The sequence below is a fragment of the Manis javanica genome, chromosome 4, assembly GCF_040802235.1.
Source record: "Manis javanica isolate MJ-LG chromosome 4, MJ_LKY, whole genome shotgun sequence".
Classification (NCBI taxonomy): Eukaryota; Metazoa; Chordata; class Mammalia; order Pholidota; family Manidae; genus Manis; species Manis javanica.
In genome coordinates this window covers 7,943,505-7,967,369 of record NC_133159.1, presented here as the reverse complement: position 1 = coordinate 7,967,369, position 23,865 = coordinate 7,943,505, and the positions used below count along the sequence as shown (strand labels likewise).

The 23,865-nt window shown below is 42.5% G+C and overlaps 1 protein-coding gene across 3 annotated transcripts in view; it reads right to left on the bottom strand.

The window, feature by feature from the left end:
* The window catches only part of PEX14 (peroxisomal biogenesis factor 14), a 166,584-nt gene that overhangs the window by 16,518 nt on the left and 126,201 nt on the right, over window positions 1-23,865 (bottom strand). For 2 of the 3 annotated variants that reach the window (XM_036999993.2, XM_073233183.1), the window contains exon 4: window positions 8,297-8,425. The exons of the other annotated variant lie outside the window; for it this stretch is intronic. In XM_036999993.2, coding sequence (XP_036855888.2) covers window positions 8,297-8,425 — 129 coding nt within the window. The remainder of the gene's footprint in view (window positions 1-8,296; window positions 8,426-23,865) is intronic. 3 annotated transcript variants of the gene reach the window in all.

Here is a 23,865-nt window from a genome sequence, read left to right as displayed (position 1 = left end):
CTGTGAGTTCAGAATGGTTTTCATATCTTAGAAAATTGTGAGGAGAGGGGGGTAGAAGGAGGGAGGTGAATTATATGACAGAAACATGTATATCTCACACAGTCTAAAATAGTGACTACCTAGATGTTTATATATATATATATATATACACATACACACACATTATTATATATGTACTTATATGCATATTATGTGTATAATATAAAAATATGTATCTCAACATGGATCAATCTCAAAAGCATTATGTTAAGGGAAAGAAACCAAACACAAAAGATTACACGCTGTATGACTCATTTACATGAAATCTTCTAAAAGGCAGAACTTTAGTGATGGTGAATAGATTGTTGGTTGACAGGAACCAGCAGTGGGAAGAGGGGACTGACGTAGAAAATACAAAGAAACATTTTGGGGTGATGGAAATTTTCTATAGTGTGATTCTAGCAGTGGTTACATGAGTTAAATAGGTTACAATTTGTACAACTTACCAAGTAATACCTTTAAAACTGAGTAATCTTATTGTATATAAATTATACTTTCAAAGCTGATTAGAAAGAAAAAAGTTAAGAATCTAGAAACATAAAACTGCCATCTGACCTAAGAATTCCATTCCTAGATATCTGTCCAAGAGGAATGAAAGTGTACAGCCACACAAGACTTGCACACAAATGTTTTCAGCAACATGATTCATGTTTGTCAAAACTGGAGACAACCTAAATATCTAATAACTGGTGAGCTGACAGAAAAAGTGTGGGCCACCCACACAACAGAATGCTATCCAGCAATAAAAGGGAACTACTGCTATTTGCTACATCATGGATGAACCCCAAGAATATTATGCTGAGGGAAAGAAGGTAGGCATAAGGGGTCACATACTGAAGGATTCCATTTACCTGAAATGTCCAGAAAGGTAAACTTATAATGACATGAAGATTAGTGGTTGCCAGGGCCTGGGAGTGACAGTAAGAGTAAATGGACACGATCTTATTTTGGGGATGAAGTACTCTAAAACTTGTTTAAGAGTGTATCACTCAGTAAAGTTACTAAAAATCACTGAATCGTACATTTGAAAAGGGTGAATTTCATGATACATAAGATATACTTCAATAGCTTTATTTTAAAAAACTAATTAAAAAAAAATCTAGAAACAGACCCATGCATATATACCCAATTGATTTTTTTAATAAGGGCACAAGTAACCCAATGGGGAAAGGACAATCTTTTGAACATATGGTGTTAGTACAACTGGATATCTACACAGAGAAAAATGAACCTTGACCTTCACCTTACGCCATACACAAATATTAGCTCAGAATGAATCACAAATCTCAACATAGAAGCTAACACAATAAAGCTTCTAGAAGAAAATATAGGAGAAAATCTTTGCAACCCCAAGATAGGCAGAAGCTTCATAGACAGGACACAAAAACCACGCACTGTAAAAGGAAAAAAAAGATTAATGGATGTCATCAAATTTTAAATCTTTTGCTTTTCAAAAGGCAATGTAAGGAAAAAGAAGGAAAAAAAAAAAAACCAGCCACAGACTGAAAGGAAATATTAACAATATCTATATCTGACAAAGAACCTGAATCCAAAATATGTTAAGAATTTTTCCAGCTCAATAATAAGATAATTAAACACTGGCAAAAGGCTGGAACAGCCGCTTCACAGAAGATATCCAAATGAATAAGCACAGAAAAAGAGATGCTCAACACTATTAGTCATCACAGAAATGTAAACTCACACCACTAACGCCAACCTCTACACACACATTAAAACTGCTAAAGTTAAGCAGAATGAAAATACCAACTGTTAGTGAGGACACTGTCAGTAAGTAGCGACTAGAACTCTCATCACTGCTGATGGGAATTTACCAGTTTGGCACTTTCTTATCAAGTCAAATATACACTTAACACATAACCCAGCAACTCTACTCCTAGGTATTTACCCAAGAGAAACAAAAATAAAGAAAGACTTATACATACATGTACATAAGAGCTTTATTCACAATAGCTCAAAACAGCCCAAAGCCCATCAGTGCTGAATGGATAAACAAACTGTGGTGCATCCATACCACAGAACACCACTCAGTATAAAAAGGAAGGAACTTCTGATACGTGCAACTTGGATGAATCACAAAAATACCATGCTGAGTGAAAAAAAAAAAAGATATGAGAGAGTCCATTTAGGGAAGGTAAGTCTAACTGGAAGCAACAGAAAGCAGACGAGCAACTGCCCCAGTCGGGATTGGGTGTGACTGGCTGGGAATGGGGCACAAAGGAACCTTCTGGGGCACTGGAAACAGTCTACAGTGTGGTGGTCACCATACGGGCATGTGCACTTGTCAAAGTTCAAATCCTCCAACTACCATGGGTGCATTTCATTGCGTGTAAATTATACCTCAATACAGGACAATTAAAAAAAAAACTCACTTCAGAATTTTTTAGACTGCATAAAGAACTAAAGGAAGTCAGCAGTGATTGAGAACAATACCCAGCAGGGTGGGCTTTACATCCTCTGCTCAGTTAGTGCCAGAGACGGAGGCAAGAAGCAAGACCTGAGAGTTCTAATCCCACTTTTTAAATGTGCCCTGTAATAGTTGATACATACACAAGAATATAACATTTATGTCAGTTATGAAGCCTTAAAAAATTAGCCATCCTAAGCCCACCTACTCTACCAGCTAAAACTTCACAAACACCACTGAAGCAGCTACGTGCTCTCTTCACCCTGAACTAATAACCATTAGCCTGGACTTAGTGCTTCTCTAACTCGAACATTCTATGGGAAATGAAAGTGATCTAGGTAACTTCTAGGAGGTGTCCTTAAATGGTGGCTTGTCCTTTTCCTTGCTTCTCCCCATTCCTGCTGGTTGGACAGCAGGTGGGGCAGTTGGAGCTGGAGCAGTCCCACTGCGGCACACGGCAGATGCCAGTCAGGTGGCAGGGATGCAGGAGTTGGGCCCTGATGGCCACAGCACCTGGACTGCCTACATTTACCCAATGGAGAAAGAGTCTTCTGTTTTGTTTAAGCCACTCTTGTTTTGGGTTTTCTGTTATTTGCTGCAAAATCTTATAAAATGAACACAGGCTGCACTGTCAGCATCGCTGTAATCCTGGTTACCACCAACACCAAAGACTGGTTCAATGGCCTAAGATACCTAAGGAAAGGGTTTCTCACCCAGCTCTCCCCTCTCCACACTTGACTCTTCAAAAGCCACAAATGGCATTTATTTGGCAGCCACATGCACCACCCTGGGTGTAACACAAAGCAAACAAAATGGACAGGGTGCTGGCCCTTGAAAAGCTGCTATTCAAAACCAATCACTTGAACAAAAGAAACAAAAACACAATGTCCTCAAATTTAGACAAATGGTCTCTTTGTATACAAACCAGTAACTTTCCCAAGCAAAAAGTGAGATTTGTATGCTAAACTGGCAGAGAGAAATGGAAGAGACACCCGATTTCACTTCCTGGTGGGAACACAGAGGCTGTTCACACAGGCCTCTCACTCGCGGGCACGCCCCGGATCTCTCCCCTGGGCCCCCACTGGCCCCTCTCCCTGTGATGCTCTCCTTCCTACCTCAGGTCCAGGGCCTACCGACCCTCAAAGCCCAGTTCAAGTCCTGCCTCTTCCACAAAGCCTTGCCTACAACTAGGCCCCTGGGGCTTTCCTTGATTCATAAACTCCAAGACTGCTCACCATTCACACCACGCAGGATGGCTTGGGTCGGTCTTCACCATACTGGCCACAGGCACTGGGCTTCCCTCTATGTTAAAGGTGGCCTCCTAGAGGCAGCGCTGTCCTCTACCCCCAATGCAAACACACAGAAGGCCTCACTGGCTGTTCCCCAGGCCGCTCCCCCAAGTTGATGAGATTACATAACAGCCTTTGAATTCTCCAGCATATTTCTACCATTTATCCACTTACACGCATTTCTAGAACACCTGCTAAGTCAGAGCCTAGGGTCACAAATAAAAAATAAAAAATCCTCTAGCCCAAGGAACTCACAGTTTAATAGAGAAGACAGGGAAAAAACATGCAAGTGTAGTGTAGTGGGGAGCAAGAGACAGATCAGGCCGAAGGGAACCCCAACCAGTTGGACGGAGGCATGTGAAAGAGTCCCTCGAGGGGCTGACGGCAGAGCAGAGCAGGAAGGCATCACAGGCAGGGCATCTGGACAAACGCCTCTGCCGGCACACTCCCAGGATGTCTTCCCCACCTGCTCATGCAGCAGCTGCTCACATGATGCAAATAATTTTAATATTTGTTGAAGAATAATATGGTGATAATTAGATGATGCACTTCAAAGGAAAAAGATTTTTGCTTTCGACTATCTTCGGACCGGTGATGACCTGGCTGCTGCCTCTCTCCGGGTCTCCTTTCTGACACTCCCATCAGTTCTCCAGCTGCTCTAAGCATCACCAGTTTCATGGCCATGTGCTGTGCCTAGCCTGGATGCTCCTGTCCTTCCTGTCTGGTCAATGAACCAGTCACCTCCCAGATCTGGTTAAGCATTCCCTGCTCTCTGGAATGACGCTTCACCTTGTCTGTGCCACTGTCCTCACCTGCGCCTGCCTCACAGGCACTGTTGTTTGCTAAACAGTCTTTCTCACTAGACAGGAAAAACTGCAGACAGAGACTAGGCCTTATTAATCTTCTCATCCCAAGGGTCTTGCACAGTGCCTGACACATGGCAGGCATTCAATACTAAATGCTTGCTCACTGAATGAAGATAATCAAGGGTAAGTATGTTACTAAACGGGTCTATGAAAGAAGCACCCTGAGAAAGAACACTCAGCATTTCTGATCAACTGTCAAAGCCTGTCACCATCCTCAGACATTTACATCCTATTTTAAGAAGAGGCAACTGAACGACCTAAATTTCCTACTAAAGACAGTGGGGGCAAATATTTAAGCCTTAGAAAAAAAATCATTACCCCACAAAATTCACACAGGCCCTGCCTTTACCTTGAAGCTACCTCGCTTCTTGTTTCTCTGGGAGGAAAGCAGAAAAATCGGCTTAGAATAAATCAATCAAGCATTTTCCAGAACTTTATATTCAGTACTAGGCTAGGCACTGTGAACATACACACCTACTGACTCCTGATCCAAAGGTGAACAAAAGAAAGCACAACGAGAAACAGAAAATGTCAGATTTCCTCTCAAATCCCAGCCTGACTTTTCCTGAGCTCTACTCAACTTTCTTTTAAGCTCTGACAACACTGGTTTATTCTCACACCAGGTGACACCCAGCTTCCTCTTGGCGTCAACCTCCTGCCACTTCCACAAAGCTCTCTGACTTCTCTAGCCCACATGAATTTTTCTCTTTTCTGTATTCTTGTGGAATTTCTTGTCTATGTAATTAATTTTGGCATTAAATCATAATGTCTTATATTATTATCCTTTTCTTAAGAGTTTATCTTATGTCTTCCAGAGAGCTTGCACAATTCTTAAAGATCATATTTTGAATCTCTCACTATACCATGCTGAGCATACAGTAGGTGCTTAATAAACACTGGTGGACTGAACTGGGACCAGACTAGCAGGTCTCCAGGTTCTTTCTGCTGACACAGACATTCACTCACAGAGCAAGATCAACCACGTTCACCAAGGAGCAGAGATCAAAAGAGGCACCAAGTGACACATCTGCCACCAGGCAGAAGGGCGGCAAGTCCAGGGGGAACAATCTGGGAGAACCGGGCTCCCTGGAACGGCCTCAGAAAGGCTACCCTTCCCAGAGAAGAGAACATCCGGGGCCAAGCCCAGAGCATCTCATTTTCTAGGCTTGGGCTCAGTGATAGAATGTCCTTAAAATGCCAAGACATGGGAAGGAAAGGGCTCTAGATGTAAAAAGGCAGGAACACACGTGAATGGAGCCATAAATCCCTCCAGGATGCAGACAATGCCTCAGTGATAAGCATGCAGATTGCACACCTAGTTCAGAAACTCCCCTGAGTTTGCTTGTAATTAAGGGGGTTAGAAAGGTAAAAAAATATATATAAACCCAATTAATCATTTAAATATTTAAAGTCAGGTTTTTTCCTCACTCCAGGATTAGTATATTTCATAACGCCAACAGCAGACAGCCCTGGTTTTTTACTGGGGTTCATTTTAGAGCATGTTTAAACTAGTCAGATTGAGTGATGCTTCCAGCAACTAATCGCATGTCAAATAAAAGATATTTTATGTAATAAATTACCGCTACAAGTAATTCAAATGTCATTTATCAGTTTTATTATCAGTCAGGCAAAGTCTTGTTTCTCTATATTAATCAAAATCAAGGTTTTTTTTTTGTGTTTTTTTTTTTTTGGAGCAGTTTTGACACCTCTTGGCCAAAGTACAGGAGTGAGGAGGTAGAGTCACCCCGGAGCGGAGAGGAGCCGTGTAACGGTACGAGAAGAATGAGGCGCGGTGGGGACAACAGAAAACTTCAGATATTTAAAACTGCCATCACCACTGTTTTTATACCGGTGTCAAAGCAGGAAGGAGTCTGTCTCTAAGAAGATGTATTTTATTTTTAGGGCTGGGAGACTCTTAAAAATACTCCTACCTAAATACCTAAACTGTAATGCTTTTTCTCAGAGAGATCTGGGCAGGAAAATGATTTACATGACTGCACTGCCCCTCCCCACTCCATTCTTTCACCTCTTTCAGAAAGACTAGCAGCTTAAGTCTTTGTGCCTACTGAAAGCAGGCAAACACAGGACTAATTAGGCCAACTCTGCGACCAACCAGAACAGTTTGTTTTGAGCAAGAAGTTTCCAAGTAGCTGAGAGACCTGTCTGGTATTAAGCCACGGAGGAAACAGCTGGAATTGAACAGATGCATATCTTAGAAAATTCTGCACCCCAGTCGCCACTGCCCATCCTCAACAAATGCCATTAAACGGCTGGGCCCAGGGACACAAGTAAAGAAAAAGTGTGGAGACCTAGCCTTTGATTAAAAAGAAACACAGACAGTACGCTTAGTGACCCAAAGCAACACAATGGATCAGAAAGAACGCTGGTCAGGAAGAAGGAAGAAGGCCCAAGGTGCCAAGTGGCTGCTACCGTCTCAATGGCCCCAAGACAAGGCTGAGCACTGAGCACTGTTTCTCTGGGTTTAGAGATCACCCAGCGCCAGTGGTTTGTTAGACAAGGTGGCTCCAGATGAGACAAATCCGAGTGCATGCTATGTGGCCTCACCCATCCAGCCTGACCCAGAAAGCAGAAGACAGACCTCTAAATGAGAGCCGTGCCACACAAGGCAGAGTGTAACCCACTGCCTGGCCCCCCACACCGTCCGTAGGACGACGGCACCTCCCCAGCTGTGGCTCCACTGGTGAGCAGGACAGCAGAGCAGGAACCAGGAGGTGCCCCAGACCTCATGCTGGGGGTCAAAACAAGTCTGGCTTTTAAATCACGCCTTTCAACCTCTGATATCTAAATCATGTTTTAAAAAAACAAAACTTCTGAGACAGACAATTAAAATGAAGGCAATTATAGAAAAGGCATTTTGAAAGGCAATAGATCCAAGGCTCAGTTACATGACAGCCACAAAACTGAGCTATTTTCCATCACTTTGGAGTTGATTTTAACCGTTTTAGACTTTTTATCAGTGACTTTCTTTTATCAAGAAAGGTTTCTGGCTGTACTTTGGAGATGTACATTTATTACTAGTTTGAAGAACCTTTAATCCTAAAATAGCCTTCTTTTAAAAATAACAAAAATCTCTCATGGGTCATGTTCTCATGTAATTAAAAGCTACATTCAAAAAGGACCTTTACATTTAATCTGAAACTCTCTACATAAATATGACTGTCACTACATACACACACATGGTATAGTCAGGACAAGGGAAGAAGGGAAGCAAGCAAGAAAGCAGGGGGAGGCCAGCCCAAATCTACTCATAATAACTTTAAAAAATACAATTAGGAGATAAGTGATTTCAGTGAGCGAACAGGAATGCACTCATGAGTCAGGTGTTCTTGTTCTTATTAGTGAAACAGTGCCATGCAAAAGCACTGATAGAAGGGGAAAAAACCAACAATACTTTCAGATTCTTGTTTATAACCAAAATACTCGAAACAACACAATAACCTCGTTTATTCTGATCTTGTCTCCTCTTAAACCTTTGTCACACACTTAAAGGTTTGTCTAGGGGAGGACCTGGGTATGTCACATTCTTTTAAAGTACCCTAGAGCCATCAACTTCTCCCACTTTCTCCTGGCCGGCTGGGCCTGGGAGACATGAAGCTCGCTCCTTGGCCAGTCCTGAATCCCAGTCAAGGTTAAAGTAGGTTTGAGTGGTGACTTACTGTATGGCTGAGAAATGAGGTGAGGGGGCTGGACAGGAACCACCTGTGTGGCTGGCCCCAAGGACGAAGGCTCATCGGCAGCCGTGCCAGACTGCTGGAAAGCCAAGTCAACCTCTTCATCTGTCAGCCCTGGAGGGAAAGAGGACATAACTGCAGGTGAGTACCTTGTGCCACTGTCCATGGCTCCAATGAAATCTTCATTGAGAAGGCGCCTCGGAGCCACAGAATGCCTAGCATTCTGGTAAGCTGCCTCCCCAATTTCAGATTCTCTGGAACCTCTCTCAGTTGCAATTTAACCTTAAGCGACAGAATATTAGCCTCAACACTGCTTCCAAATGTGGCTCATTCAATTTCCTTAATTTATCCTTGAGTTTATTGCTGCTTCTGAAGTCGCTCCGTACAGCAATTCTCCATTCTTCCCCCGAAAACAGATACCATCAACTGCAAATGTGGCTCATTTTAATCTGTAATGGTGTTAAAAAAAAAGAGGGGAAAAAACTAACAATAATGCATGAAAACAGACAGGGAAACAAAAAACTAATTATTGGGTGAGACGACTAATTAGTCTAGATCGTTTCCGAAGACGGGAATAATTTGCTTTATTTTATGACAAATGCAGAAATAAAAAGAAAAATCAGGACTGACTGTGATTAGTATGAATGGGATACAGAATGTAAAGAAGAAAATAAAACAAGAAAACAGATCAAAACAAGGCCAGGCCCAAACTTTCTGATGATTATTACTCTAGCCTATCGTAGGCTGCTTATACTGCCTTTGGCTAGTTCCCACCCCCCCCACCTTTTTTAAATCCTCCTGACACTCTAAACCGCACTGCACTTGGCATGTGAGGAAAGAACAGGGTGCCACCTGCAGCGGCTATGCCGTGTGGAGAGGATTTGCCCGTGGAAGAATCAAAGGCAAGCGGAAACCCATGAAGACCACGTTTCCAGCGGGCACACACAGCTGGAATATTTTCAGCGGTGAGGCAGACGGGCCACACTGGCTCTGTGGGAAAAGGCCGAGTGTACCACCCACCCAAAGAATAGGAATGAAGTGTGGCACACAGGTGTGAGAAACACTTTCCCACAGGGCCAGCTCGGGCGGGAAGTGCCTGTGTGCACAGAAGGGCTCCAGCCACTGAGAATGGGAAAAGCAGGCGGGAGGTCAGGACTTGTCTGCAACACAGCGCTGCGGCTGGCCGGTGCTGTGCCGGGAACCCCACTATCCAGGCCAGCCGAAACCCAGAGCTTTTAAACTAGAGCCGAGAGCTCTTCCACATCTGGTCTGCAGCTCTCCATTAGAAGCCCACAGCATGGTATATCTGCCCCTGGGGGTAGATTGAAGTGCAGGAGGTTCTGAGGATCAGCATCTTTCAAAGCACGGTGCCTGGCGCTCTGTGCCAAGGGGCTAATAGACGGAGACATTAATGCTCTGAAGCACAGTGCTGCCCTACAACATATTGGCATGTGAGTTGGCTGCAGGCAGCTTTCAAACTTTTCCTGCCCTCCCGCAGGCGGTCAGAGGACAATGTCTGAGCTGGTCTAAGTGGTCCTAGACCCTTTTTGCTCCGCTGTGCACTGAGCAGTTCAGGTTTGTCCCCACTGAGACTGCAGCTCTTCCCCGCTCCCCCTGGGCTCACAGTAGAGTCAGCCAGTGGTGGGCAGGGCCACACCCTGTGAAGTCAGAATGCCGCTGGGCTAGCCCTGAGTGTACCACGCTTTCAACAGATTGACAGGCAGATGGAAAGGCTGCCAGGGCACAAAGACGGTCCTCCACTGGTGCTGCACAGCCTCAAATACCAAAGCTAGACCCGAGTATGTGGAGTGCACGGGGACAAGTTCCTCTTTGCGCCTCCCAAATGCCCCAGCTTGCTGCAAAAGGATTGCTCTACTGTCCTTTCATGTCCTGAGAAGAAGAAAGGGGTAGGACGGGCAGACGAGCCAGGCGAAAGCAGAGAACTCGTCTCCCCTGAGTGTGTGCCTCTCGGGCTCCAGCCTGGGACACTGCTGGTCACTCCCGCCACATGGGAAGGGGAACCCCTTCAGAGTTCTAATAGGAAAGACCCTGCTCTGACCAGCCCCTAATCAGCCGCTGGAGGAGACAGCCGCACATGCGACATCAGCCCAAGCCCACGGTCACTGGTGCACCACGGATTTCACAGACCCGGTGGTTCGTGTGCCTTGTCAGCCGCTGGCTGCAAATGAGGATAATTTTCCCAAAAGGAGCATTCAGTTGCATTCTCATTTTCCCCTTTGGCTCTTTCAAATATAAACAAGTACGATAATGTTTAACGCTGGGGAAATATACAGTGAGTCACAGGCTGTGCTGGGGCCCTGAGAGCTGGCGCTGGTTAAAGGGACAGGACTCCCTGCCCGCTGTTCTGCCCTCTAGCCCTGAGCTTTTACGAAACCTATTTTCCTAATAAAACATGTTCCTCGCATTATTGCAGCCGAGCCCACTGGTAAAGCTGTGGTTTAAAGGGCATCAGCACTTCCTTTCAAGCTCTTGTTTTTCAGAGACCTTATCATTTGAAGCTCTAAATTTGCATTGGCTGGAATTCTGATATCCCTAGTTATCCAGAGACTCAGGATTTTGATTTAGTTACATAAAATGAATCATTTTTCTTCTTTTTAAAAAATAAGCATTTTAATGATCCCAATGAATAATATAATTTCTATAATATAATAATACTATTATCTTAGCCATTGCCTTCATTTAACAGACAAAAAAACCTGAAGCCCAAGGAGAGTGAAGAACATGCCTCAAATCATACTAGTTAGGGTGCAGTGCTGCTGGGGTAACAGCCCACAGCTCTCCACCTCTGGCCCGGCGACTCCCCACCACGGTACAGAATTACATCAAATGGCAGATGCCAAAATTAAGTCTTAAGTCTTCAATCTTGTTAAAGAGGTTTAGAGAGGGACTAAACTGACTTCCCCATCCCCACCCTGCCACCCCAGCCATAGGTACGAGCCCAGCGGGGCTGTGCCAAAGCTGCACAGGAACGCAATGCCGGGAGCCTGTCTGCAAATGACACCTGGAGGACTCTGAACAACACCTGGGTGGTAAGGGTGGAGTGTCCCATTTCAGTCTAATATTCTAACCCCCAGTAAATCCAAAGGCCTCTCACAGACTGGTACCTCATCTTCCCCTAGTGACCTCTCTTCTGGAGTGTTCCCAGCTTAGGGAAGATCAGCCAGGTTCAGGACTCTATTTACAAACCAGGTGATTCACCTGGAGACTCATGGAGACTGGGGGGGAAATGGGTCACTTTTCTCAGAACACAACAGTGATCTCCCCAGTCATTGGCTCCCGGTGCTGAAGTGACCCTGCCTTCAGGGATGAGGTACTGACAGCCACAGGCCCCACACGTAAGACATCTAGGTTCCCACCCACTGCACCACGACAAACAGTGGAGAGCTGAGATTGAGACCTTGCAGAATCCAAAAGGTTAAAGGAGTAATAAAGGAAACCGCCAATTGTAAGTGGATTATATTTGGCTCTGAAAGCTGAAGCACAGGCTATATTATAAAAAGGCATCTCTTTGCGTTGTTTACCATCACCCTGACTAATGCAGACCTTTTTTTTTTTTTTTTAAATAATCTGATGCAAATTAGACACACACACTTCCTTCCAGTTGATTGCTATCTGCAAGGAATAATCTAACCGCAGAGGGACCGAGCAAGGGCTGAGTGGAGCAGAGATGGGGGCAGAGAGTGTCACTGTCCTGTGGCAAGCAAGCCTCCTGCCCTCCCCATCTGCCTCAAATCTTCTTTTAGCTGCTGCCTTTGGAAGAACTAGCCAATTTTAAGAAACCCAAAGATTTTTTTTTTACTTGGCTGTCAGTTTGCATTGTCTGAATCACTACCACTTTCCACCTGGACACGCTCTCAGTCACTTCACCTCTGCCACGAGACAATGCCAAGAGCTACCAACTCCGCCCCCAGCCTGTGAACTGACAAGGAAAAGATACTATTCACAGGGAGCTAAACTCAGAAAGTCCTCTTCGGTTACTCCATCCACTCCCCAGCCTCAGCCAAGAGCAGGAAGAAGGGACCAGGGCACTGGTCCACGGTGAACAGGAGCAGGACGCCTGCCTTGGAGAGGCAGTGAGTGTTGTGTCTCCTTCAGGACTACAGCTGCCTGGTCGGCCAACCCAGAGCTCCCAGCTCCAGCTGTGCCTATGAAGACCCCAGCGTGGACTCAGGCGGGCCTCTGGCTTTCTCAGTTCCCTGCAGTCAACTTCCAAAACCAATTCTCTTTTTACAGAAGCCAGGCCAAAGGTCTCTTTTCCAACACTTTCTCCAGGGTGGGATTCTTTTAGAGCAGAACAAGTGAGCTACAGTCTATAGATTAATAACACCCTATGTCACTGCTGCAGCGGCTGCAAAGAGTGGCTTCGGGACTGCCATACCTGCTTATTTTTATCCCCAAGAAGATAAACAAATCTGTTTTCTTTTTCTAAAGGTTTCTGTTAAAATGCAAACAAACCAAGCCCGCTGCTCTGTGAGCTGCAGCCTACCAGCCGCGGGCCCTTCCCCACGAACTCGGACAAAACTGGGCACCAGGAAGGGACCTTTTCTTTTGGACTGGCTGTGCAAGAGCTTCTCAGAAAAAGTAACTTCAACACTGTCCCCAGTGACTGCCGGGCACTGCCGCAGGCCTGGCCCCCTGCAGGTGCAGCAGAAAGACAGATGACAGCAGACAGCAGTGTTCTCAGCATCCTTCAGGTCAGACGACCACCAGGTCAGCAGGGTTAGGAGCAGTTTGGAAATAAGCAAGGTAACAAATACCCGATAGCACTGTCCAGCCCAGCCTGAGTTTTTTAATAAAAATGTGGAGTCTGACTGGGATTGAGGAACGGGCCCAGAGGGTCGGCAGCAAAGGGCAGCAGTTCCAGGCGACTCGGGCCGCCTTCCTCCCCCAGCACAGTGCCTCTATTTACAGGTGATTCACTGGGGACTCACGGAGACTGAGCGGGGGTCACCTCTCTCAGAACACAACTAGTTATCTACCGTGCACACTCTGAGAGGAGATGAGGCAGAGAAGACAGCCGGCTAAAAATATTCCCCAAATTAAAAGAAAAATCAACTCTCTCAGAAAAGGTTAGGGGAGGGGAAAGGGAAAAAGTATTTTTATTTTATTTTATTAACATTTTGTTGGAACAGTAGAGTACAATAAGGACTCTCAGAGCCTCTAAAAGTCGTTGGATGACCTGCAGACCCCTATTTCCCGGTGCCTTGTATAAAATTGAATTTTTTAAACATAAATTACACGTAATGACGACACTGTAAAAACTAACAGTAATGGAAAGCTGTGCTGTATTTCATTAGCCTGTATTATTCCGTGCCACCTGATCCAGCCGGGCCTTGTTTATGAGTTAGTGTGTTAGCAGATGCCGATGGAAGCATTTGCTTCGACCTTGCTCTTCTCATTGGGGCATGAAATTACGACGGCAGCACCTTGATATTACAGCCATAAATACAGTAAACTGCAAATTTAAGCCAACGGCTCCTATTGTCTCTGAACATAAAGCTGATCGGTATTTATTTAAAAGGAGAACAAAAAAAATATTATATATCACCTTGTTTATGGGGTCTCCCCCACCCACTTTCTTATCCCCTCCCCCAGTCCCCCAACCTAATCCACTTGGTTAAAATATTAAGCAAATAAGCCAAATGCTTTCTCCTCAACTGATTAACTATTCCCAAGGAGAGAAACAATTTTTGAGAAAACTAGTTCCAAGTATCATTCATTACCGTGAATCAAAGTTTTTATAAAAATTGATATGATGGTGGGGTTCGTTCCCACCATCCTGATATCAATACGTAAATTCAAGATGAGATGTTCCCTCTCCTTAAGTGAGGAAAGTTCAAACAACAGGAGAAAAAGTTGCTGCTGATGCCCTGAAACTGAATGTCCTCTCAGTATCCTTCTAAAAATCATTAGGTAGCAATGCTATTTCAAAAAAGCAGCAAAACACTGCCTCCTGCCATTGAAGGAAAGAAAGACAGATGTCTCACCGAGAATATCATTCTCATCTCAACACAGGGAGCCAGGGACCTCTCATTAAAACTTGCACCAATCCCTTCTTACCCCAGTGAACCATAAAGACAATATATCCTTTAAATATATTAAATGTGCAAGAAAAATAAACACAAAGACAAAAGGACACTGGGTATCACCCACCCACGTCTCCTAGCATAAATAACTGAGTAAAAAGCTGGTGCAAAATGTACTGCAACATTAGCTGAAGACGGAGGAACCTGGTAGGCTTCCTCCACTGTAAGTTGAAAAGAGAAGGCAGTTTGCTTGCCTCATGTCAGTGGAATAGGACTTCTGCCTCTCAGGGAGGCAGGCAGAAGAGAGGTGTAAAAACTCAGCCAAGTCCAAGTTTGGAGGTTTCAAAGCATCAGTGGTAAAACAGCAGAACATCAGCAGGCAAGCTCCAGTCTCTACCAGTGAAGTGTGAGAAGGACCATTTTAGCAGAAAACTGGATGCAGGTTGGGGAGCAGTTTAATTCCAAACAGGCTGGGGTCCTAGGATCCAGTGCCAAGTGGTACCCAGTGACACAGCCAAATCAACCAAGAGCAAAAGTTTTTGTACATTTACTTCAGATTCATTATTCCACAGGCAGACATAATCCCTTGGAGCCCTAAATTATTTCAGCCACACCAGTCATTGAGCTTAGCTCCTTCCGCATAAGGAGGAAACTTCCCTATAAAATTTATTGAGCTCCTCTGGGGAGCAGTATAACTGGTGAACAAGACAGAAGTGAGCTGCCCCTCTGTGTAACACAAATTGAGATCTCTCATATGAAAGATTGGGAGGGTTTCCAATCAGCACCCATGATGTCTATTTTTAGATCTATAGTGTAAAGAATTTTTCCCCCCTTTTAATCCCTTTGCTAAATTGTAAACAAAAACAAAGAGGAGTTAATTTTCTTATTTGATCATCAACTCCACAGGATTAATAGCATGCAAATACTGCTGCTGGCTATCATGGTCAGCAGTGTCTAACCCTGCAGGTCCTTGGAAACAGGCTGAGAAATGAGCCCTTCTCACAATGCACTGAACGAGACCTAGGGAAGGAACCGTGTTCTTTAAAGACCCAGGGGCATCCTAACCAGGGATCACTGTTACTTAAATGCCAAAGGCCAGTAAGCCAAAGCTATGTTTTTGCAGAAGTGCAAAAGTCAAATTAATGAACCCTTTTAACTATACTTGACTATTGTGCCTGTTTGAAAAGAGGCAGGAAGCTTATTTAAGAACAACAAATTCACCTCTGACAACCAAAGAAATTCAGATCTGGAAGAAAAGTTGGAGTTCGGCTGGTCTCTCTCCTGTTCTTGTTCACTTCTTTTCCTTCTCTTTTACAGATCAAGAAAAAAGGACATGGAGAGGGGCACTCATCCATGGCGCACAGAAAGCTCCAGGAGCAGAACCGACGTGGTGCTCCCTTTATCACGCCAGGGGGCGGGGGCGCAGACCTGAGCAGCCTGACACGCCTCCTCCCCTCTGCTGTCAGAGGGGTCAGTACTCTAAATAAGCAAGCTCTCAGAATCCATCGTCCCCAAAAAAGACAAAACAGAAAGAACATATGGAGCACGGGAAAAAACAAGGCGAAGCACACATGGGACCTCCACAGTTAAAAAATAGATATGTATGTATATACACATAAACACATCTATTCAGTTGTGTGTTCATTCATAAAATAGACACAATCAACGGTCAACTCTACTTACTGACGGAGAGGGGGCTGGTAGCTGGGGACAGAGACCGGGTGCAGAATTTCCACTGTACATGCTTATGAACCATGTGAATTATTCCTGATTTAAAATTATCAATTAATTTTTAAGAATAAAGAAACTGTTTGGAGGTAAAAAATAACCCTTGCTCCTGAACAAAATGACTTGGAGTGATTATCCCCATTTTCTGGAAGAGAAAAAACAAGACCGAAGAAGGTACAGAGACATGCCCAGGAGCTGATATCAGAGCGACATCCACGATTTCTAATTTCTTGCTTAACCCATTGTGGCTGTAACCACAGCAGCCAAGTACAAGGTGGCTTTTTTTTTAAATGAGCTTTTAAAAGGCAGGCGTCTTCTATTTTGACACATCCTGACTGTCCAAATGCTTCATTCAGCGCGTAATATTTGCTTCACGAATGGAAATGTTTCCATCACTGCAACAAAACAAACATTTGGGATGGCGGGGATAGCCAAACGCTGTTCATATGTTACTTGAAACAGCCTGATCTGGGAAACAACTCTACTGTCGGACACAAATCAAGGTGATTTTTGTTCCTTAAAGAAAACCCTGCCACAGAGTTCAGTGAATCAAGGCACACTCTTGAATCATTCAGCTGACTGCCATGAATGGTCAGGGTTTGGGGTTTCTTTTTACCTCTTGGATCTTAAATATACTATCAAAAGCCTCATTATTTGGCATTCAACTTACTTCCTAAAGTTTTACATTACCACACAGCTATCAGATTTTTAAGGCTTCATATTAATCTGACATTAGCACATTAAAACATGCTTTGTTCTAATAGGTCAATACAGTACATAAATTATTTTGTCACCAACTATTTGTGTAGCTCAAATGAATCTGGTATTGGTTACTACAGTCAACATGACCAAGCACAGAGACAAATATTTAGCACTCAAGCGAAGCCATAAATACTCAAGTGCTTATTTTGCCATGTAACGCGAGGGAGCCAAGACCTTCTCTTCCCTACCTGCTGAATGGCAGCCTCCCTAAGATGACCTCTTCCCCCCAATTTCTTATGTTGGGAAGGTGTTTTGTCTATCTTCTACCTACAATGTAATACATGTAATATTATATAAGATCTAAATATATGTATGATTTCTATTTATAAAAATAGCATGTCAACTGCAGAAAATATGTAAAAGAAAGCATAGAGAAAAATTTTAAATCACTCATATTTCCACTCTCCACCCAGAAATAACAGCCAAAATATATTAAATCCAAGAGTCAAAGAATGTTTGAGGAGCTTTTTACGGTTTTAACTCTTTGAATCCCAACACCAGCCCTGTGGGGACTGCCAAGGTGCACACTCCAGGGCTCCATGTCACTGCGTCTGTGGCAGCCTGTGGCCTATGAAGTGCATACACCCACGCGGCCAAAAGTGGCAGCAGTGCCTCCAGGAAGCAGGAGCTTTGTTCTCCCAATTTACAGATGAGGAAGCTGAGGCGCATGGATAGTAAACAGCCTGTTGAAGGCCCCGGTGCGTGTGGGCGGGGAGCAGGGCAGGAATCCAGTCAGTCAGGTTCAGAGCCACGCTCTTCCCCCTACGCCACACGACGCAAGGGGAAAGGTTCCAAACCTTTGCTCAAGTTGGAAGGCAACACTGTATTCCTCCCTGACTTTTGGCATGTCGTTCAGTTGGTAAAGTTATTAAAAGTTTTTTTAATTAAAAATTACTTTTCTGTATGTGAATACTCAAAACTATCAAGGGTGCTGTAAAAGTGCAAACAGGAACTTCTGGAAGGCACTTCGGCATGCTGTCTCAAGAGTATTTAAGAATGGTCAACCTCTTTGACACTAATTTTACTGCTAATAAATAACAAAATAATGTAGCATAAAGATGTTTCATCACTGTATTTTTAATAGCAGCAAAAAATTTGAACAATGTAGATGTCCAAAGAGGAATGATTAGGCAAACTATGACGTATTTCAGTAATATAATATCATCCAAACGTTCACATTCATATGAACAAGTTCTGATGACATGGGAAAATGCTTTTGATACATTAAGACATAAAAAGCAGATGTTATATTTATAGCATGATCTCAATTACATTTAAAAAAAGAACAAAAAGAAGCAGTAGAGTTGCATCATTTTTAACTTAATCTGAATTCAAGTTATCCATGTTCAGAAAGAGAGAAGGAAAATGACACTACAAACAGTGGTGAGAGGCCTACCATTTCATTCAAGGGCTGTTGCGTCTTTCGGTGAGCAGGAGACAGGAGGTCTGAATTGTCTGCTCATCAACTCACTGCCACACACCCATGCGGACTGAGCACCGGCCACAGGTATTTCCACTCCCCCAACACCCATCTTTACATCCATGTGCAAAATTAAACTGGTCACCTGGTGTTGAACCACAGATCTGTTCTAATGTGAGGAAAAACATGGCAATACTGGACTTACTGAGAGGCAACACGCCAGTCTCCTGCATAACACCCAAGGGATTGCTAACAATTGTTTTAAAAATTAATATTTAATACACATATTCCCATAGTACAATTCTGTATTCTAAAGAAACAAGAGGGTATACAGTGAAAAGTTTCTCTTGCCACTCCTGCCACCTGGCCACTCAGTTCATCTTCCAGAGCAACCAGTGCTACTAGTTTCCCACACACTTTCTGGAGAAAATACATGAAGGTTGCTTTTCTCTATACATATAATACGTAATGTGTGTGTGTGTCTGTATATATATTTTTTATATACACAATAACATGGTATAAACACTCTTCTAGACCTTGCTATTTTTAATTAATGTATCTTAGTGGGCATTCCATACTAGTATCTATAGAGTTCTCACATTCGATTTAATGGCTATATGGTATCCCATTATATGGATCTACCATATTTACTTATTGGGGCCCCTACCGAACATTCACCGTTATAAATAAAACCCCAATATAAGTTCTTGTACGTGCCATTTGTGCATGTCCCATGAAGTAGGCTCAGATATGTGTGGTTTTAATTTTGATAAATACTGACATTGCCTCCTTAGAGGTGCTTCCACTACCATCCCCACCAGTGTGCACATCTATCCCCACCAGCGTGCATATCTGTTTCCCACAACCTTGCCTACATGATGCCATCAAGCTGCTTATCTGTCATTCTGAAAGGTAAAAAAATGGGCTCATTGTAGTTTTAAGTAAACCTCTGTTGGCATTCAATATGCATATTGAAAAGCATGCAAATTTTCAGTGTACAGCTTAATAAATTTTTACTCAGTGAAAATATCCGTGCAACTATCACCTAAATAAAAAAGAGTAACAGCCTTCAAGACAGTCTCCATGTCTCCTCCCAGTCACCACTTAACCTTCTAACACCTTAGATTAAGTTTGCTTATTTTAGAACTTTAAATAAATGGAATAATACAGAAAGCATCCTCTTATAAAAGGCTTCTTCCACTCAACAGTATGCAGCCGTGCTGTTGCACGTAGCCATGGCTCATCCGCTCTGGTGCTATATAGTCTTCTTACATAGGGTAAGAATGAACCGCAGTTTATCTGTTTTCAGCTTTGGACAATCTATGAATAGTGCGGCTATCAACATTCTTATCCATGTATTTCAGAGGGGAACTGCTAGATCATATGAGATATGCATACTATCAGCGTTACAGACACTGTCAACCGTTTCCAAAGTGGCTACACGGACTTACACGCACACCAGCAGTGCACACAGTTCCAGCTGTTCCACATCCAACACCAATGCTCTCAGGGTTTTTAGGTTTAGCCATTCTGGAGGCTGTTAAGTGACAGCTCATTCTGATTTTAATTGGCACTTCTCTGATGACTAGCGAGGTTGAACATCTTTTTGTACATTTCTGTCTTTATTGGGTAGTGTCATACGCGAATATGTACATATACATGTGTGTGTATACAAATATAAGAAGATGGTACACTTTAGCTGTGTTGTTAGAATCTTGTACTGTCTGTCTGTATCACCAATAATTGAGGAAGATGTTTTAAAACTTTCCATTTTGATAGATTTGTCTAGTTCTTAGTCCTGTCCATTTTTGTTTTATGTATACTGAAGCTATGTTATTACATATATCCATACTTAGAAATGTTAAACCTTCCTGGCAGTTGACCCTTCTGAAATTTCTTTATTTCTCATTCCACTTTAAGTCTTCCTTGTCTGATGTTAGTACCAGGTTTCTTTTAATTAATGTATGTATTATATCTTTTTCTGTCATTTTACTTTTAATCCTGTGTCTTTTCATTAAAGATGTGTTTGATATAAGCAGCATTGAGTGGGGTTTAGTGTGTGTTTTTTTTTTTACTCTAATCTTAGCAAACTTTGCTTTTAATAGAGTCACATTTACATTACATAATGTAAATACTGAAATTTGGGGGTTTATATATTTCATTTTACCATTTGTTTTCCTTCTGATCTGTTTAATGCCCTCTTTTCTCTCTCCTTGCCTACTTTTTAATTTGGTTTTCCCTCTATCAGCTTATAGCAGTTGAGGTGGTTTTTGATAGGTTTCTCCACTGCAAGGCCACTACCTTCCTTTTGTAGTTATTAAACAGCTTAGAGGAGATACTTTGTATTTCTCTTCAAACTTCCAGCCTCTAATTTTCACACCAAACTTCCAGCCTCTAATTTTCACACCCTCAGTGGATCTTGTCTGCAATGGTAATGACTGTGGTGTCTGCCTAAGGGGGGATCCTCAGTTCTTAAAGAGTTTCTGAAAGGGATCCTGAGACTGAAACTTTTGAGAACCAATGCCCTAGACATCGCAATACATCCTTGACTCATTATATTTTCATATAAATGAGAACTTTTACTGCTTCTCCAACAATCCTAACACTTAGAATATTTACTCCATCTTTCCACTTTTTGTTACTGTCATACATCTTAATAATACATGTATTTTAAACCCCACAAGAAAGACATTATTTTATACAGCCAATACTCATTTCTATTTGCTCTTTCCCTTGCTCTTCATTTCTTCCTGCGTTTTGTGTTTTCATGCAGGATCATTTTCTTTCTGCTTGAAAACCCCATGTTCCTTTCGGTGCAAGTGTGCTGGTAATGAACTCAGTGTATCTGAATGTCTGTATTTTCTTTTGGTTTTAAAACGTGTTCCATTGTGAAATGACTTCAGACTTACAGAAAAGGTGTGAGAATAGTACAAATTCTCATGTATCTTTCACCTAGATTCTTTAAATGTGAAACGTATCACCACAGCTTCATTATTTTCTGACAATCTATCTAAATAATTATTTTCCCTGAATTGTTGGAGATTTTAAGTTACAGAGATGATGTCTCCTTTTCCCTATTTCAATATTCATTTCCTGATATGAAAAGGGGGGGAGTTCATGCTCATAACCACAGTACAACTATCAAAATCAAGAAGCAGTTAACACTGCTAAATTTCTATCTGTAGCTGAGACCTCTCCTCTTTACTCCATTCATACATGGTAATTCATTTGCCCACCTGCTATCTCCACTTAGACATCTAGTAGAGATCTCAAACCACACATCTACCAATGAGCTCTGAATCTTGCCCCACCAGACTGCTCCACTCCTAGTTAATAGCAGCCCCATCCTTCTAGTCACAGGCCAAAATCCTTGGAGTTATCCTTCACGTCGGCTTCTCTTTCAGACTCTGGATCCAATAAATCAGGATATTCTGTTGGATTCACTTCCAAATGACAGTCAGGGGTCTGACTGAGGACTTCTCACCACCAGCCTCCCAGGTCCCATCTTTGCTCTCCAACCGTCTGTTCTTAATGCAGCAGCCATGGTGATTTGGTTAAAGCTTCAGTCAGATAATATAATCCTCATTTAACACCCCCAGATGATTTTACTAAAAGTAAAACCAAAGTTTTCACGTGACTCAATACTGCCCTATACACCCTCACTTCCTGTCGGTGCTATGACCTCAGCTCTATGACCTACCTTGCCCTACACACTAGCCTTTCTGTTCCTAGAATTTGCCAAACATGCTCTCTCTTCAGCTTCTGCACAGGTGGTTCCCTTTTCCCGGTACTCTTTCTCCCCCGAAATATGCATGGCTTGCTTCCTCATTTTCTTCAAAGTTTTGCTGAAATGTCACCTTAGTGGGGCCTTTCCGGACCACTCCACATAAAACTGCCACCTCCCAAGGACTCTCTTCTCTTACTCTACTTACATTATGTTGACATTTTATTCTACTTCTTGCTGTTTCCCTTCCACTCCACCATAAAAGCAGGGATTTGGCTGTACTTTACTCGCTGCTATATTCCCAGTACCTAGTATAGTGTTTAGATTCTACTGGCACCTGGTAGGTATTCAACACAACTGTGTTAAAAGAATAAATACATGGAAACCCAATACACAAACAGATAAAAGTAATGCTGCCCAGGTTTTGAGAGCACCCACTGCAGCAAGGAGGAAAGCTAGGGCGCCACCATCTCAATCCCCTCTTTGCCCCTGAAACCTCTCCTCAGAACCTTCAAGGAGCTCCAAGACAAGAGAGCAAGCTGTTACCACACATAGACCAAGGCAAGTGGGTTTGCTCTTCAGCCCGACCTGCCATGCCCTCTCCAGTCTTCTGCCCCTCAAGTCCCACCCACTGCAGTAGCTTTCTTCCAGCCTTACCCGGATCTCGGGGGTTCTGGGTTATCTCTTCCACCACCAGACCGTTCTCTGACCAGCACAACCAGAAGCACTTTTCTATAGCAGTACTAGCTATACAGTATTCCTCTAGTTGTCAAACATAGATTGTTTTGTAATCTTTCTTTTGTATGGTTCTCTAAGGATTCTAATATTGCTGAACTTTTACTGTTTGTCTTATTCCCTGCTGTATCCCCAAAACCTAAAACACTGATAACTCTTAGTGGACACTCACTGAATATTTGTTCAGTGTGTGAATAAATGTGAATAAAGCATACTGGTGTTCAACATATTTTTAATAACTGTAATACTTTCTCTCTACAATCCCCTTTTTTCTCCCTTATAAAGTTACCATAAAATTCATTACCACTGTCACCATTAACATTTAACATTATTTTTGAAGTTCCATCCCATGCAATAAGGCAAGACACAAAATTAAAAAGTCTAAGAAGGAAAGAAGGTCATGAAATAATCAATTATAGACAAAATTATTATCTTCAAAAATCAATTTAAACACAAGAAAGTTTAGGGAGTTTAAATATCTATGTTTAAAACTTCAGCACACTTATGCACCAGCAATATGAATTAAAACATAAAACAAAAATTCCTTTCACAGAAACCACAAGAAATATAAAATTACAATGAATGAACTTAAAGCATGTTAGAACTATATAAGGGAGACCCTGAAAAGAGAAATAAAGATACTGAAGTAAATGGAATAGTCTTCTCAAATTAAAATGAAGGTTTGACACATTTCCAATAAAACCCCAATTATTCTAAATTTTCTCAAAAGTTCCAAATGCTTATCTTGCATAAACACACAGGAATGTACAAGTGAGATTAATAAGGAATGTCTGGTAGTTCATTCTGTCTCCTCTACTATATATAGGTATACTTCTTTGTATTTTTTTACACTGGTTCCTCTAGGGATTTCAATATGCATCCTTATTAGTCCATTCTGAACATTACACCATTTTACATATTAAGAACCTTAATATGATACATATTATTACTTGTGCCATATTGTATGTATTAATACATTTTATTAAGAATTAATTTCATTTGCACCCCTTTGTCCTTTGTTACTGTTCTAATGTTCATAACATATGTGTATATGTGTGTCACAAATCCAATAGTATCTTGTTATTATTGCTTTAGACAACTTTCAAAAACTTTAAGAATAAAATTAAACAGTGTTTTA